This window comes from Cynoglossus semilaevis, chromosome 12 (genome assembly GCF_000523025.1).
Source record: "Cynoglossus semilaevis isolate Cse_v1.0 chromosome 12, Cse_v1.0, whole genome shotgun sequence".
Classification (NCBI taxonomy): Eukaryota; Metazoa; Chordata; class Actinopteri; order Pleuronectiformes; family Cynoglossidae; genus Cynoglossus; species Cynoglossus semilaevis.
The window spans coordinates 9,363,275-9,378,985 of record NC_024318.1 but is presented as its reverse complement, the minus strand read 5'-3'; the positions used below and the strand labels follow the sequence as shown (position 1 = coordinate 9,378,985).

Sequence of the window (15,711 nt, the reverse complement as noted above, 5' to 3'; positions counted from 1 at the left end):
TCACGAAGAGTTCTGTCTTTGTTTGCGGGCGCGCGTGTGTGTCTGTATTGGCCTGTGTGAGATTGAGCATTGGAGACAGTTTGGTCTGCACTCAATCCAAGGACTTGCTTTTCCATACAAAATGCAATCTGCCTGCAATCTGGACTGACACCACTATTTACCGTGTGACAGTGTCACTGTGAAGCACACGGCACACAGTATCACAACGACAGGCCCGACGCAATCAACAGGCTGGAGTGAAGCCTTCTACTGATGGAAAGGCTCTAGTGCTTGCAGAACATTTTTCAATGGCTTTTTCACAGAAGATGGAGAAGGCCATCTCACACGGATCCATCTGGAGTGTTCGTTCTCGCCCTAAATTAATTGAATGTCAGTCAAAGAGAATGCGAAACACGTGTGAGAGTGGACTCATATTAGTTCAGTGATGGTCAAGGTTGGTGTCCACTTATTTAACCCTTCAGTTTCTGCAGAGGATGGATATAGGTTTAGTGTGTCTGTGTGTGTGTGTGTGGGGGGGGGGGGGGGGGGGGGGGGGGGGGGGGGGGGGAGGAGGGAGTGAACAATAGGGGTAAATAAAGTCACATATTCCATGTAGTTAAACGACGAGGGTGGGAGCAACAGCGGCAGCAGCAGTAGCAGTATAGAACAGAATTCTTAATAAAATCCAGTGTCTTTTAAAAAGTGGGGACAAATTTAAACTAACTACTTTTATCTTAGCTTGGCAAAAAAGGAAATTTGTGTAACTGTGTGAGTTATTACTTGTACAAATCTGATAAATTAAATAGGAATGTAAGACTGTAGAAAATAAAATAAAAATGTTTTATGTGTCCTTTTGAATTAATTTAATGGCCCAACTATTACTGCAATGTACCAGGAAAACAACAACAAAAAAATAATTTTTGTAGGACAGATCTTTTACTAAAGTCTTTTACAGTCTGTTGACAAAGACTGCTCCTCACACCTCGGTTTTATTTTATAGCTTCCAGGAACTAAATTGCAGCTTGAGGCTTTCTGCATCGCCTGCAGATATGTGGCTCACACTGAGACAGGAGTGGCAAATTCGATCTTTCTGAGGCTTAAGAAGAATTTAAGGGAAAAATCACTTTGACAAATGACAGACAATGGATACAAAACTGACCCTAATAATTTGATTCCCAGGAGTACAATTACAACCAACCGTATGAGGAAATCAGATCGACTCAAATCCAGGGAGAAAAACTCTCCATCAGGCCAAATCTTACCTTCCATCTCCACCGTGGTTGCTTGACTGTCTTCATCTTTTGAAGCAGGTTGATCTTCCTCTGCTAAAGTAAAATAAAATAAGCTGTTGTTGCTATTTCACATGTAGTTATTACAGAAAAGTGGGAACACTCAAATGACATATATGTGTGATTTTGTCTGTTAAGGTACGGAGGAGCTCGCTGACATCACGTTCTGTACCATCTCTGATCAGGGTGCGGCATATTTCAAGCCGCAGATGCGACTGTAAACTGCACCTGAAGTCACGGAGGAATCGGTGAAGGCCTTGTTGCTGTGCCCTGAGGCAAAATGACAACTTGCAGAAAACAGATTATTGGAGCTGCTGACAACTGCAACCCAAGAATTAGGAACAGCTCTTGTCCCTGACTCAGTCTCAGGGTTTGTGTGTATGCGTGTGTGTGTGTGTGTGTGTGTATCCAAGTGTACCCATTTGATTCGTTCTACCCCAATTTAGCTCAAGAGTCATAGGTGATCACCCGATCAATCCAACCTCATTCTCAAACACACACACACTCTGGCTTATTTCTCCAAATATCACTTTTACTGCTTTTACTTCAAACACTATGGCTAAGTGTAATTGATTGTTCTGTTCTAACCTAACAGGGTCCTGCTTCTTGCTCCACCTGCTGTTTACCATTTCCAGTTTTTGTCTCCTGAAACCGCCCTTGTTGGCCACATCAGTCACTCTGCCACATTAATCTTCCACTAACTCTTAAACCTGCCCTGCTACATCCAACCAGCCTCACTGTATTTTTCTGAAAGCACACCTCCACACCCTCCCTCCCCATTCTATCCTCTATATTCTTTTGGCATGAAACCAGCCTTAACTATAACCTGCTCACATTCATCAGTGTTCACCGCTGTAGTCCAAACCTGACCTGAATAGAACAGTGTTCTGATTCCCAACCATGATTCAAACCCTTGTCTCTGCTTTTTCCAAGAATTTTAAATATTCAATCATACATCAGTACGTCAAAAACATATCCTCGATTCCGGTCTAAACACCTCTGAATGTGGTGTTCCATCACTGCTTCTGTCTCCGGAGAATTCTGGAAGATGTTTTCAGTCTTCTTGTCAGTAGACTAACTCACTGCCCTGCGCTCAGTGAAGCTGGTCTGAAACTAGTGGGCTGAGGTTGAAGCCTCCACAAACTAGGGGCGGTATTTGAAACTCCAACTGTGTTTACAGATAACACTGCGTGTGAAGACTATGTATTAGAGCAACGATAAGTAGATGGAGGATCGAATTACAGGATAACCAGGGTGCCACATTCTGCCCATGCATTAAGAATTTAATTGGGAATAATCTTCATAAATGAATGATCTTCCGGCCTATTAATGACTAAAATCTGACGAAATGTAAAATGTCCTAAAGTACCTGTGTCTTCTTTGTTCTTGCCCTGGTTATCACCTTCAGCCGTGTCATTAATTATTTCCACTTCTTCCTTTTCTTCCTGGTTTTCATTTGTCTCTTTCGTCTCCTCTTGATTTGGCGCATTATCTCTTGTATCATCCTCTGTTGGCACACAAGCGTTACAAAGTCAAGACAATTAGAAAAAAAACTAAATATTAAGCATTAATTTAAGCTCAGAAAGTCCAGGCCTGAAGGATAGAAGGTGGTTTGTATGTTTTTCTTCCTCCTCATGTAACTGATTGTTTTCTAGTCAAACTGTATTCTGGCAATGTTGAACTTCAGGGAAAATAATTAAAATGAACAACAATGATACAAAATAGTGATCACTGTTGATTATTTACTGTAACTAACAGGTCCGAGCTTGATAAAAAATATCCGAGGCCACACAAATAACCATCTCTAAAATCTGTGTTTTGTTTTTTTTTTTTTTTGTTTTTTTTTTCGCTGCATGCTTAGCAGAATTAGCCTTCAGGTGTTGTTATTAAACCATACACTTCCCTTTGTGCCTCTGTTGGCTCGCGGCTCTGTTTGTGTCTCGTGAGAAAGTAATTACTTATCTTCAGTGTTGGATATCTTCCCAACTCTGCATTTGCCATATCGCCAGACAAGAACATCTACAAAAATTCACGCTCAGAGAGTCTCAATCTGTCAAACCTCTGTCAATGGGCTGCGATATGAATAAAGCAAAAACAGAAAGGAGGCGAGGCGCTACTCACTGCCAGTATGCAAATGCATACTCTTAATTATATACCAGCAGCATGGAGAAGACTCAGGGGTAGAGCAATGGTCCTCGCGCAACGACAGTGGTTGTTTTACATACACACCCACTAGTTATTATTTAAAAATCTCTTGTTGAAATACTGACATGATTCAAAGCAGAAAGGCTGATGATCTAGACTGTGGTTTTAATGTTGTTTTTGTCCATGATTTACAGATTGATGTGGTTCTCGTGTGCCGACATGCTCACAGCACTACAGTGCTGTACGTGCCTAAAGTGAAAAGCCATTCACACTTAATGGAGACCACCACTTGAACCGCTCCACATGTACTAACCAGACGGAGTGTGCGCTTTGGAAGCTACACAAATGAACAAAAATGCCTTCCCTCACTTTACTTGATGCAGAACCAAAAGGAAGAAAAAGAAAATAGCAAAGACAGTGGAAAAGTGGAGCTTGCTCTGAGTGTTTATATCCCCTGAATGCATTAATGGCCACCAGCGCTTTCTGATGTCCTTGCCGAGGAAAGTTGGAGGACGGTAAGGACCATAACCTGGACATTAGAAATGGCTGAAGGCAGTGGGAGCCTAAGGTGAAGATGTGAAGTTGACCTTTTAGCTGAATTTGAAGTCCAGTAAACTATTAGGAAAATGCTTCCCGCCTTTTTGTACAGAATTGTTTTCATAATTGACAGAACACTTCACTAAGAAATCTATTTTGCCTACATCACTGATTCTTACAAATCTCTCTAAAACAAATACATGAACACACGTACGACTTTGCAAACAAGGCTCAGGATTTAGCTTTAGACTCTGAATTGATGGAACAGCAGGTCACTACATGTCACTCATCCATTTCTATTTCAATCTCAAGAAATAAGAGCCAAATAGATGGACACTTCTTTCCTCTTGGTGAACGTCATTTTAATAAAGTGGCCATCTAGACACAAAAAGTAATTCTCATCCATAGAATACCTGGATTTTGACTAGCCATCTCCACGTCTTCTTCTTTTTCCTCTGCATCTAGAGAAAATGGGAGGAAAAGCGCTCCAGTTTAGTTCCAGATCTTGGAGATGAATCTTCCAGTCTTTTGATATCACTTCACACGTCCATTTTATTCCAATCGTATTATGTAACATTGTCATTACATTGCAGTGTGAGAGCAATGGAACCACATAGACTTGCATAAATTAAGTGGCAATAAAGAAAGGGAAACGAATGTCACTTCTAAAGCCATACATTATAGAGGGATTCCTTTGTTCCAAGCTTCTTTGATAAGAGAAAACTTTTTTGTTACACGAGTGACACACCAGACTGAGCTGGAGTGAGCAGAAATAGTGAAATTTAATTTTTGATGACAAATGAGATCAAGAGGCTGTGGTAGAGGCTGAGAACACATGTTAATGGTCCGTGGAGCCACATTACCATTGTCACCTTCTTCTTCATCACCTGTTTCCTCTTTACCTGAAAAGGCAGAGAAAAGGAATCATCAGCTGTATGCGAGCGTGCACAGGAATAATACCACTCATTAATTCTGAGAAACAAAGCACACTAATGATGGCAAATGATTCATCTTGAGGGAGCCGGCCTGTTCAAACAGGAACATCTACTTCCTGTTTCACCAGCATCACCCTCTGTGTGCGTTTGAACTCCAGACTTTTCCCTTTCATTGATTAAAATCTGACATGTTTCCATCCACGTTCAAGGCTGTTGGAAAGGGAACTTACTTTGAGTCAAACGAGATGTGTAGCAACACAACATCATTAATCGACAGTGACCAGCAGTGAAACAATCTCAATATTTCTTAGCAATTTAATCACAATGACTAAGGTCAGAAATATCTGAGCACCGTTGGATAATTTTCTCCTGTGTGCCAAATGCAGACATGTCTGTGGCCCATTAGGTCGGGTCACATTAGTTGTCAGAGAAAAAACATCATCGTCAGAAGATCAAATTTACAGCAGCACCTGCTGTGACAGCACAACAGCACAAAGCTGCTGGAAACAAACGCCACCTCTGTCAGCAAGATTACAACCCCTGTCATAAATATATGACACATGGCTGGACATACAGCATAAAAACTTAGAAACAAATACTTTCATTATATGCAAAATGTATAGTTAAGAAAAGAGCAGTTGACCTCGGGTCAGACAGGCCACTAAACCAGACAATGAAGGGGCAATCCTATTCTTGCAGGCGGCAAACTTCCAATGAGAATCATTCGATTTTTTTTTTAAATAAAATGGTACAGCATGGTATTGGTATTGTAAGGTTAAAAAAACAAACAAACAAAAAATAAAATAAATAACAAATAAGATATTTAGGGCTACACAGTGAAACAGAATGTGTACCAGTGTAAAGCACAAAACATCAATTAATGACTTAGATTAGAAATAGAAGATGAAACATACAGTGTTAGAATGTAGAAATTGTAGTATCAAAAAGAAAACACCAAAAAGATCTACTACTGCTGATGTATTCTGAAGGGAATTAGGACTCGACCGTGTTTTTATACCGGATGCCCTCATTGATGTTATGCTACCCTGACAGGGATTATTGAAACTTTTAAAAGTTAAAAAGTGTGTAACATATAAAATGGCAGCCGTGAATGACACAATGTCATTTGTTATGGCTGTCAGAGCCATGTTAGCATCGCTAACAAATCTGTCTCTGCTGGCTTTCTAACCTTCTATCGCCATAGATGGAAGATTGAGGAGATTATTCACTGTTATCTCGGTGATATTCATAGAACCTTGTAGAGAACCCGGTTCTCTGAATACACAGTGCTAAACATTGACAGAATTGTGTTAGTGCCTCTGTCAGATTGTAATTAGGTGCAGCGTTGCTTTGAGCTGAGAGATAAATTTAGTTACCTTTACATGTCAACAGCTAAGATTAGCATGATAATGTTTAATGCATTAAACACTGTAGCGTGTTAGGTACACAAAAACAAATGTGACAAATGAATAAAGACTGTAAAAATATATTTAAATACAATTTTTTTAAAATATAGGCATTTTGTTTTGATACTAGTTAGTATACTAGTATAGTATACTAGTACTATTACTATCTTGAGATATTTACCACTGTACTTACCACTGTATTCTAAGCATTATTAGTACAATTATAATTGTTAGTACATAATCGGTTTCCAGCTTAATAGACCCACTACAGTAAGCTAAATACTTATCTTTAACTTTTACTTAGGAAACTGATACATTCATTAACCAAATTAATGCTGGCAAACAAAAACAACAACAACAAAAAAATAAACCATTAAGTGCATATTGTTTTAAACATTATTAAATATGCAAATAAGTAAATACGGTAATGTGATTTCTGTTATTTTTCTTTCTCAAGTTACAAACTATTTATCGTTCATTTTAAGTTTTACTTGTGCGAAAAACTCATTTTCGTGCAAGTGTTATTATGATAATTATCAGTAACAAACTCATTCAGCTCCGGCACAAAAGCCAGATGTTGCTGGTGACAAAAGACTGGTTGAATCCCTCCATCACTCCAGCAACTGTCCCCAGTCCTATTCTCACTGCACAAATACATCAGCACACGCAGGGACACATTCAAACCAGTGACATTTGGGACAAATTGAGTAAATGAAAGCTCTAACATCAATAGGAGAACATGCTCTACAATGGCCATTGTGCTGCTTCCATAATTGCTTTTTTTAACAAGCTGCAGAGAGAAACAATTTTTTCATATCAACGCAATTTTGCCATGGACCCAGAACAATAAACATGCCAGCTTCCATTAAATGGGAAAAAGGCCAGTTCTACCAGTACTGCATGTTTGTCCCTGTCCGTCTCACAGAATGCTGGTGACACACAGTAGATGATGACAATCCTTTCAATTAATCATGACAGACATTTTTAGATGCAGCTGCAACCAGAGCCTGAAAAGAATACCTCAATGGACAAAAATTGTTGGCATAAATGCATGACTGACCAAGAGGTCGGGCTAAACGTTAAAAAATGATGGGAGTGGGCTGTATCTGCCTGATGTGATCCCAAACAGCAACAATAAATCAGAAATGACAAAAGGCCAAATGTAATTTCCTTTCTGTTATTTGAACATTTGTACTTGACTTATCAAATGCAACAGTATTCAATTTGTGATGAAGGATGCTTGCAAATAAACACATGCACGCATACACAAACACACACACACAGGGACATAGATGTTCTCCGTTCCTTAGCCCCTTACCCTCAAATACATTTGCTTGAACTTGTTTCTTATCCTACTATTTAAATGATCCTTATTGTAATACTAACTCCAAAGTAAACCCTGAACCTCAAAATACCCTCTCACTCAGTGTGGACCTGCACATTTTCCCCAAAAGACAAAGTGTCCCCAAAACTGCAGTTTTTATCAAAAAAAAAAAACAAACCCTCAAGTCAGTATAGCTAAACATGAACAAGAACACACAAATCATACTTTAAGCCTAGTAAAAATAAAAATAGATCCAGCACCGTCACTTCTTTGACACACGTATGTATATACCAGCAGGGGGCAGCATTGTTACAGCTTTGTCATTTGACGCCTTTACTCCTTGCTTAAGGTCCCTGTGTGAGTCAGTCTGACATACTTCACGCAGAGTAGCTCCAGCTACAGTCCACACCTCGACCCCCCCCCCGCCCCACACCTCCCCTCACAGCCTCCCCCCATGAATTATATCTTTCAGTAATATTGGTACAAAACAGACACATTTTAGCGCTCCGTCTTTTTGTCTGATACTTGATTAAACCCAACGACAGAATGGCAGTTGTTGTGGCGTATACAATGCTACAAACTCTTGAAAGATTTATGCCGGCGTCAATATCACAAGGTCATAAACAATTTAGTCCCTGGTGTCAGAACCTTCCCTGTGTGTCGCACAAGACTGGTGAGTAAACATCTACTACAGATGGTAGGTTGCAGAAGTAAAAGCAGCATGTAACATTCAGGGACAAATAGAAATGTGATCCGCTTGACCACACAAACAAACACACACACACACACGGTCTAGCTTCACTTTTATCTCACCGAGCCTCGACTTCCCTACTCCTTATATTAAAGCTAACTAAAAAAAGGCCAGAAAAAAGGGAAGTTGAAAAATTAATGAGACAGGTGTAAAAGAAAAAGGGTTCTGGGTCGGCCAGCAGACTTCGTCTAGAGTTCTTTTGCCATTCTCTGAGCCGTGTGTGTTTGTGAACCAGTGCACTTCTGAGTGAAGCCTGACAGAGAGCCACAGTGTGAAGAGGATGGCATCCCATGGAGAGGTTCAGTGTCTGTCCACACACAGCCTTATTAATCTGAGCGTCCGTCCACACTCTGTGCCATCTTTCAACATCTACCTCCGACTCCTCTTTACTATGGGCTTTTCCCAGAATAGCTAAAGCCATGCCAGGCAAACAGAGCCAACCAGGCATCGATTCCTGGCTAATGTTCACATTTTTACTGTGCCCTGTGACAGCCACTAATCTCATTAATTCCAATCTGATGTCAAACGCAGACTGTGTCTGGCTACCTGCCAGCTCAGGTGTGTACTGAAGAGGATAAACTCAGTCCTGGACCTCGGTGCCAGCATCTGCATCCTCCCTCCTCTCTGTTCTCCCTCCCCCCTCCTGCTCTCTTCCTGTATGGCTTCAAGCATTAGTGCCTGCTGTGCTTGTGTTTTATGTTTCATGTGAATTACATCACAGTACGGCTCATCATACAGACACACACACACACTTTTTATTGAATGTGTAGCCTTTTGTTCTCCTGACGGTTGACAACAAGAACTCTTCTCTTCACACGATACGTTTCAGCGCAAAAATAAATCTGAAAAATGATGGAAAACCTCCATGTAAACTAATAATAATAATAATAATAATAATATGTAACTCAAGATTTAAAAATAACAGAGCAAAAATAATTATACTAACATGGTCAGAGAATAAGTATGTAAAAAAAATAAAAAATAAAATAGAATGAAAGAAGCATGTTCAGAATACCTAATCGTATATTTGTCATGTTGACCAAAACAAGCGTAAGATAATAATAATAAAAAAAACAATCCTGTATAACATACTTGAATTCTTTTAATGAAAGATACAGCAAGTCTTCCATTTTCCCCACAGTGGGGAAATTTAATTTTAAAGAACTCATACAATTCGCAGGTGGGGAAATTTAATTTTAAAGAACTCAATTGCGAATTCGCAATTTGCGGAATTGAGTAATGTTTTCATCTGAAATAAACTGTGAATATTCTATGGCGTACACTTGGTTCTCCTGTAAGCAGCTGGTTATTTCCAGTATGGATTCTTCACTGTTGTCTGTCCTTCCATTCTCTCTGTGGTGACAGAACAACTGTATGTGTAGTTGTTGTTTGTGGTACACACAAGCCCTATAATTACCCCACTGCAGTAACCTGTGTGTTTTATCACGGAACAACAGAAAGCCTTAATGCTTTCTCTCTTCATCAGCACCGTGGCTAAAAGCCCCTCATGCCTGACCCATGCACCGAGGAGAGTGAATTCCCCCAGGAGAGTGATGGATGTGAAGGATCACACTGAGGCGTATTGACAGACACACTCCACCAACTCTGCTGCAGAGTGTAATTTATTCTAAAAAGTGCTCCACATATCGACTATCCCATATAGATGACCTGCTTTGCTGACTCCATAGACAAGATGGTGAAAAATGGTTCATTTTGATGAGAAAGGATTCAACACAGCTTTATGAATGGTGGCTCCAGTCTCTCCACTCTTCTCTGGTTCCTGTCTCACCAGGATGCCAGTCTGTTTCTTTTTTTCCCTTCACCTCTTTCTTCTCGGTTCTTTTCTGACACCAGAATCTTTTCTATGATTAATCCGTTCTATGTACTGCATTGAACCAAACCTAACCTTTGCGGTGTAGGCAGTGCAAAATCGTTTTATTCTCTTCCTGTGAGAGAGGTTGTCTCAAGGACTCAGTGTTCCCATGCTACCAAGCTGTGCCAAGGCCTTTTGTGAATGGATTAGTTACTATTAAGCTGGCGGGCCTGATAAATTAGGATTTACAAAGATTATTACAAAATACTTACGCCCTCCTAATGCTGGTGATTGAATTTGTGAATCACATTGAATTACTGCAGAGGATTACAAACAAGGTTTGTTGAAAAGGTGTGGAGAAATGACTCATTGTGTTTTTTTATTAACACACCAAACATATTGATGCTATTGAAATGATGACGCTATCTGGTCCAGCTGTTTGCAATTCATGCAAAGACAGTTTTCCAAATAACACAACTACAACTGCTATTTTCAGAGATTCTCAGCAACCTTAAGGCTCGAAGACAAATGGATGGTGTACCATTTTAATTGCCTAGTAACACCCTCCAGTGTAGGAATCTAATTATCTCTGGTCCATCGTATTGGAGGAGCCTATAATTGTTTCAATATTACACATCCAAGGGGCTGAAAGTGCAGAATAGCCAGATAATGGCCTCTTAAACAAGTTTGCCTCAAAGAAAACATTCTTTCAAAAAACACCAAGCTTCATCTTGTATTCATTTCCCCAAAGAGGAAGTTAGTATTAGAGGGCAGGACAATATTGACCAGGAACACACTCCATTCATTTGTACCAAACAACAATTTTCTTTACACACACATACACACACACACACATGGCCATCTTTAGTAATACTATGTTCTAACAGAAACATCCACATTGTACTGTATATTTAGAGAGAAGAGGAAATACCTGCGTTGTCATCTTCTTCAGTTTCTTCCTTGACTGTGGAGTTTGGGGACGGTGGTGTGTCGTCTGTGTTCACAAAAATACATCGGAGGTTCAATTTACATCTTTGCACCACATTGACACAAATGACACCATTAGTGTTAATGTGCTGTAACTCTACAAGTACGAGAAATTACTGATTGAGATACAATTTCCCAAGACAATTTTCATTTCGTTTGACGATATAATTTGCATTTTGCAACTGGTTTGGTTAATATTTGAGAAGTCAAATCTCAAAATAGTCAAAAATATTAACACTCTGGGATTGGTGAGTCATTTCGAGGGCATAACTGAGCAGAGTGAACAAATAGTGAAAATATCTATTACAATACAGTACTTTTTGGTCTACAGAGTTTTTTTTTTAAAGAAAACACCAGTGGAGCTTAAAACATCGCTGCATATACAATGCAACATGGACTGCTTCATAAAAGGCAGCCCTGTTTGTGTCTAACCCAAAAGTCATGAAAGAGCAACTTTTTAGACATTCACATATTAATGAATATGGCTTCTAGTTCTGGCTTCTCAGGTATATGAAGTATTTTTTCTTACATAGTAAAATACTTGAGATATTCTTATTGGAAGTGGTTTTTTGCATTTGTAATAATGTTTTGAGCATGTTTAAAGGCAGAAAAGGCCATAGTTTGTCTATGTCTAACAACAGCAGCAGCTTCTGCAGTACATCCTCCTACTTATACAGACAATAATTTCCACCAGAGCTTTACTTTAACAAACCTGTTAGTGCAGGGATTAAGGCAACCACATCTGCAGTGACCTTACTGCTGACCCTGTGCAAAGTGGACCTGATTACAACTCTGGTAGTAATTACAGTAATAATTAACTGTATAGTGTTTACACCAAAAACAACCTGGCGTTCCCTAAACCACCAGCAGTTTGCTTTCTGTATAGTGTTTACACCAAAAACAACCACCAGCAGTTTGCTTCATAGAGGTCAAGAACATCTTTGTGAGGAGGACCTGAGAAGAGTTAATTGGTCAACACTGAGTTTCAGTACAGTATTCCAACTCAACAAACAACTACATCAAGTGGGTAAAGGCTCTTGGTTTTTATTCAGTTGCACTAACAATGTTGGCGTGAAAGCACGCTTAGATCACATTGTTTCTACCTGTCTGACAAAATCGAAAAACTCCGGCGAGGATAAAAAAGGGAGAATGTGAGGCTTTTGAGACCAACTCCAGAGCACAGTGTGAGACAAAACCACTATTCCATGTGAGAATGGTAGTCATTTGAACCTTTGAATAGGCTCCAGGCTGCACTGATTCAAAATCTGGCTGATGGAGCAGAATAAAAGGCCAGTTCTTGGCACTGTGCAGAAACTCATCAAACACAGCCAAACAGGACCGGGATAGGACTGGCATGAGGATACGACGGAGCCAGGAATTATCAGAGGTTATTTCCTTTGGCTCAGTGTGGCCTGCTGCTGTTTGATTATACTGTATGCATTGCACACAGGTGGCCAGGTGCACTGTAGAAAACATAGACACTCAGGTGCTAACAATAGTACAAACTCTGTGGTCCACTTCCTCCAAGCCAAGTCTTTATGATGAAGCCATTACTTGCACATTGTTTCACTCTGGAATATCACATTTTACAGTGCACACATAAAAAAGCCCTTTTATGATCGCCTAAAATTGAGTCTCATTGAAAACACAGATGCGTGTAATTGGCAAATCATAGGGGTGACTTTGGAAGGAAAAACATTTTGATAGCACCCTGGGTCCTACATCTATGGTAATCTGAACACTTCCTTCCATTGACAGTAAAACTAACATTATTCTGTGCTTAGTTGGCTGCACGTGTGCTATCACATCTGCAGGGGACAGCGCAGTTAGAGCCTGAATTCCCATGTACTCAGAACAAAAAAACTTCCCATCAGTTCTTTTTTCTAAGACCTACTGAACCTTGGAGAAAACTGCTGCAGGCACTACATTTCATCAAATGGAATGCACAAAAAAAGAGTAAGTGCTCCTGAGACCAATTGGTTGTATTGTTACTGGAATTCGGCTAATGTACACACTTCCACCGCCAGGCTGTGTGTGTTTGTGCCATTGCTTATTCAGGACATGGCTGTACAGACAAATGTCAATAGTTTATCTCGATAAGCAGTATCTGGGAGTTTCAGGCTCCATGCCAAGATGGTGCAGTGATAAAAGCATTATGCACTGACAGTTGTGTTTGTGATATCGCCTGGCACATGCTGGAGAGGGATGTTGCTCGCCTCTTTCTTTGTCACTCACTTTAGCTGATCTGAAAGCAGCGCGCCTGTAAGCTGGATGAAGAGAATGGTGTTGGGAAATGTTGCTGTGGATATAAGTGTTTGTAATGCAGTGTACCTGACATGGAGTATTTTTAAACTGTGAAGTGTCGAGTCTGGGACTCAACTTGTCATTAAATGAATAAACATTCCATTTCATGCGCTGCATAAAACCTTGCAAATCACTGCCGTGAGCCGAAGCTGTGCCTCTCACCCAGCCTCTGTGTGCGCTTTAATGGGGGTGTTAGGGTGAAAAGACAACCATCAAATGTTCTGTAACTCACCTTCTTTCTGCTGATCCTCTGGAACCTCCATATCATTGTCTGGAAAAGAAAGACAGAATGTCAAAATTTGCAGTTTAATGCATGATGTCATGAGTTATCTTAACTTCTGCACTTCTCTCCTCTCACTGCATCCATTTAAACCACTCAAAAATAGTTTCCTCAGCATGTGAATAAAATATATTTGCTTTTATTAGAAGAAAAGAAAACAGCTAGCCTTATTTTGATGACCTAAACCACTTACACCATCACCCTTCTCATCATATGAGCTGTCATTTTCCAAAATCACACCCAAACTCCTACCCAGCCCCCATGTATTTCCCACCAGACGGCCTTGGATTTAGTGAGTTATTACGCCGATGGCCTGTGTATGTGGGTGTGCGTTTCATAAGACATTCTTTTTCAATTAAAGCTATACTGGTTTGCTCAACATAAACGACACAAAACCTCCCATTTCCTCAAATTACAAGGTGTGCAGACTGTGGTGGAACAACTACGTCTTTGGAAAAAAACCCTTTGATTTTCTCTCCTTTTTCTCCCTGGCTCTATTATATGATGCAGCCTGGGTGAACTATAGGTGTTCCTGGCTGGAAGATTCGAATCACATGGTGGGAGACCTGAGAGAGGCTTTGAATGTTGCTGCAAGAGGAGCTGCAGGGGCACAAGAGAGGAGGGAGTGGATCTGTGGATGCTTCTTTGTGGCTCTCCTCACACACATTCAACTTCCCGAAGATGTTTGTAATCAACGTACATTGTGCATTTTAACACGTATGGCTCGTTCTGTATGCGTTGAATGCTAAATACGAGTGTGGGCACTGTATGATGTACGTGAGTAGGCTGCGCTCCATTCTGAGCGATGATAGCTGCGTCGTTAACAAGCAAAGGCAAGTGTTAGCTTGATGAAAGGCTGTTGTCATCTGCTCTGTGGAATTGTAACCATCAGAACTCCCCGTGGATGCGGCGACAGGCATTTTCTTTTGTATAACACTGAATGAAAGGGTACACCGCATTAATCTAACCCAGCTTGAGGAAACAAAGAAAGGCCCGCTGATACAGTGCAACAATGGCAGGAAAACGGAGCGCCGAGTGTCTCAGCTTCTGCCACATCCCATAATATTACAACTAACATGCCTGTCAACAAAGGGATATTTATTGTACCTCCGTCAAGAGATAAAAAAATGTTTTTTTTATCCTAACAACACCACAGTTCTATGGCCACATTGTTAATAAAGACATCCTTTATTTCTGCTATGAAGATTCCAATTTTACATCTTCACAGTGGAAGTGTAGTTTTATATTAAGAATAGATTTTCATTTCTGAGCTCCATTTTGAACTGGCCTTTGTGTTCACTATGAAAGTTTAAAAAAAATCCTTGGTTTTATCATTTTTCATTTTGTGCTTTAACAAACACAATTTAAAACAACATGAATTGATTCTATGCCAATGGGATAGATACACCACCAAGTCACCAAGGTGCTACAATGACTCTCTTTTCAGGTATTCAGATACTCTGAGGCTAAATACTAAATCTATTCAGCCGTCAGTTAGAACTGAAGAAGCCTTTTGAATGTAGAGGTCAGATGTCTTCTAGAACCCCAGACAGTATACAGACTGTCCGTACCTGATAGGACTGACTTTAAAGAAACCAAAAGATTGTATCTGTCTTTAAGATTTGAAACCTACTGTCACAGAATAACAAGGTCTACTTGACATTGTTATTCTGTCGACTACCAATAACAGGGGGCCGTGACGTCGATTTGCACATCCAAACGTGATGTGTTCACAAATATGATCAATTTGTCATGAGGTCCGAGGTTGGTCCTCATGCCTGTTTAAAGCAGAGAGTCAGACACAGTGCTTTGTGGCATTTACATGACTAACACACCATGGACTCCTCATTTCCCCACCGCCTGGGACGGGCTCACCAAAAGCAGCGCAGACTTCATTTTCACCCCTCACAGACTTCCTCTAACCTTTCATATCCTCCAGAAATTACACGTGCGTGTGAATG

At 40.3% G+C, this 15,711-nt stretch overlaps 1 protein-coding gene across 3 annotated transcripts in view; it reads right to left on the bottom strand.

Annotated features, from left to right (window-relative positions):
• The window catches only part of macrod2 (mono-ADP ribosylhydrolase 2), a 370,465-nt gene that overhangs the window by 18,722 nt on the left and 336,032 nt on the right, over positions 1-15,711 (bottom strand). Inside the window, exons 10-15 of one of the 3 annotated variants that reach the window (XM_017037301.2) lie at positions 13,703-13,741; positions 11,111-11,173; positions 4,814-4,852; positions 4,364-4,411; positions 2,638-2,775; positions 1,242-1,301 (exon numbers count right to left, since the gene is read on the bottom strand). In XM_017037301.2, coding sequence (XP_016892790.1) covers positions 1,242-1,301; positions 2,638-2,775; positions 4,364-4,411; positions 4,814-4,852; positions 11,111-11,173; positions 13,703-13,741 — 387 coding nt within the window. Of the gene's footprint in view, positions 1-1,241; positions 1,305-2,637; positions 2,776-4,363; positions 4,412-4,813; positions 4,853-11,110; positions 11,174-13,702; positions 13,742-15,711 lie in introns of all 3 variants that reach the window. The other 2 variants (XM_008321936.3, XM_025060625.1) reach the window with 2 other exon arrangements.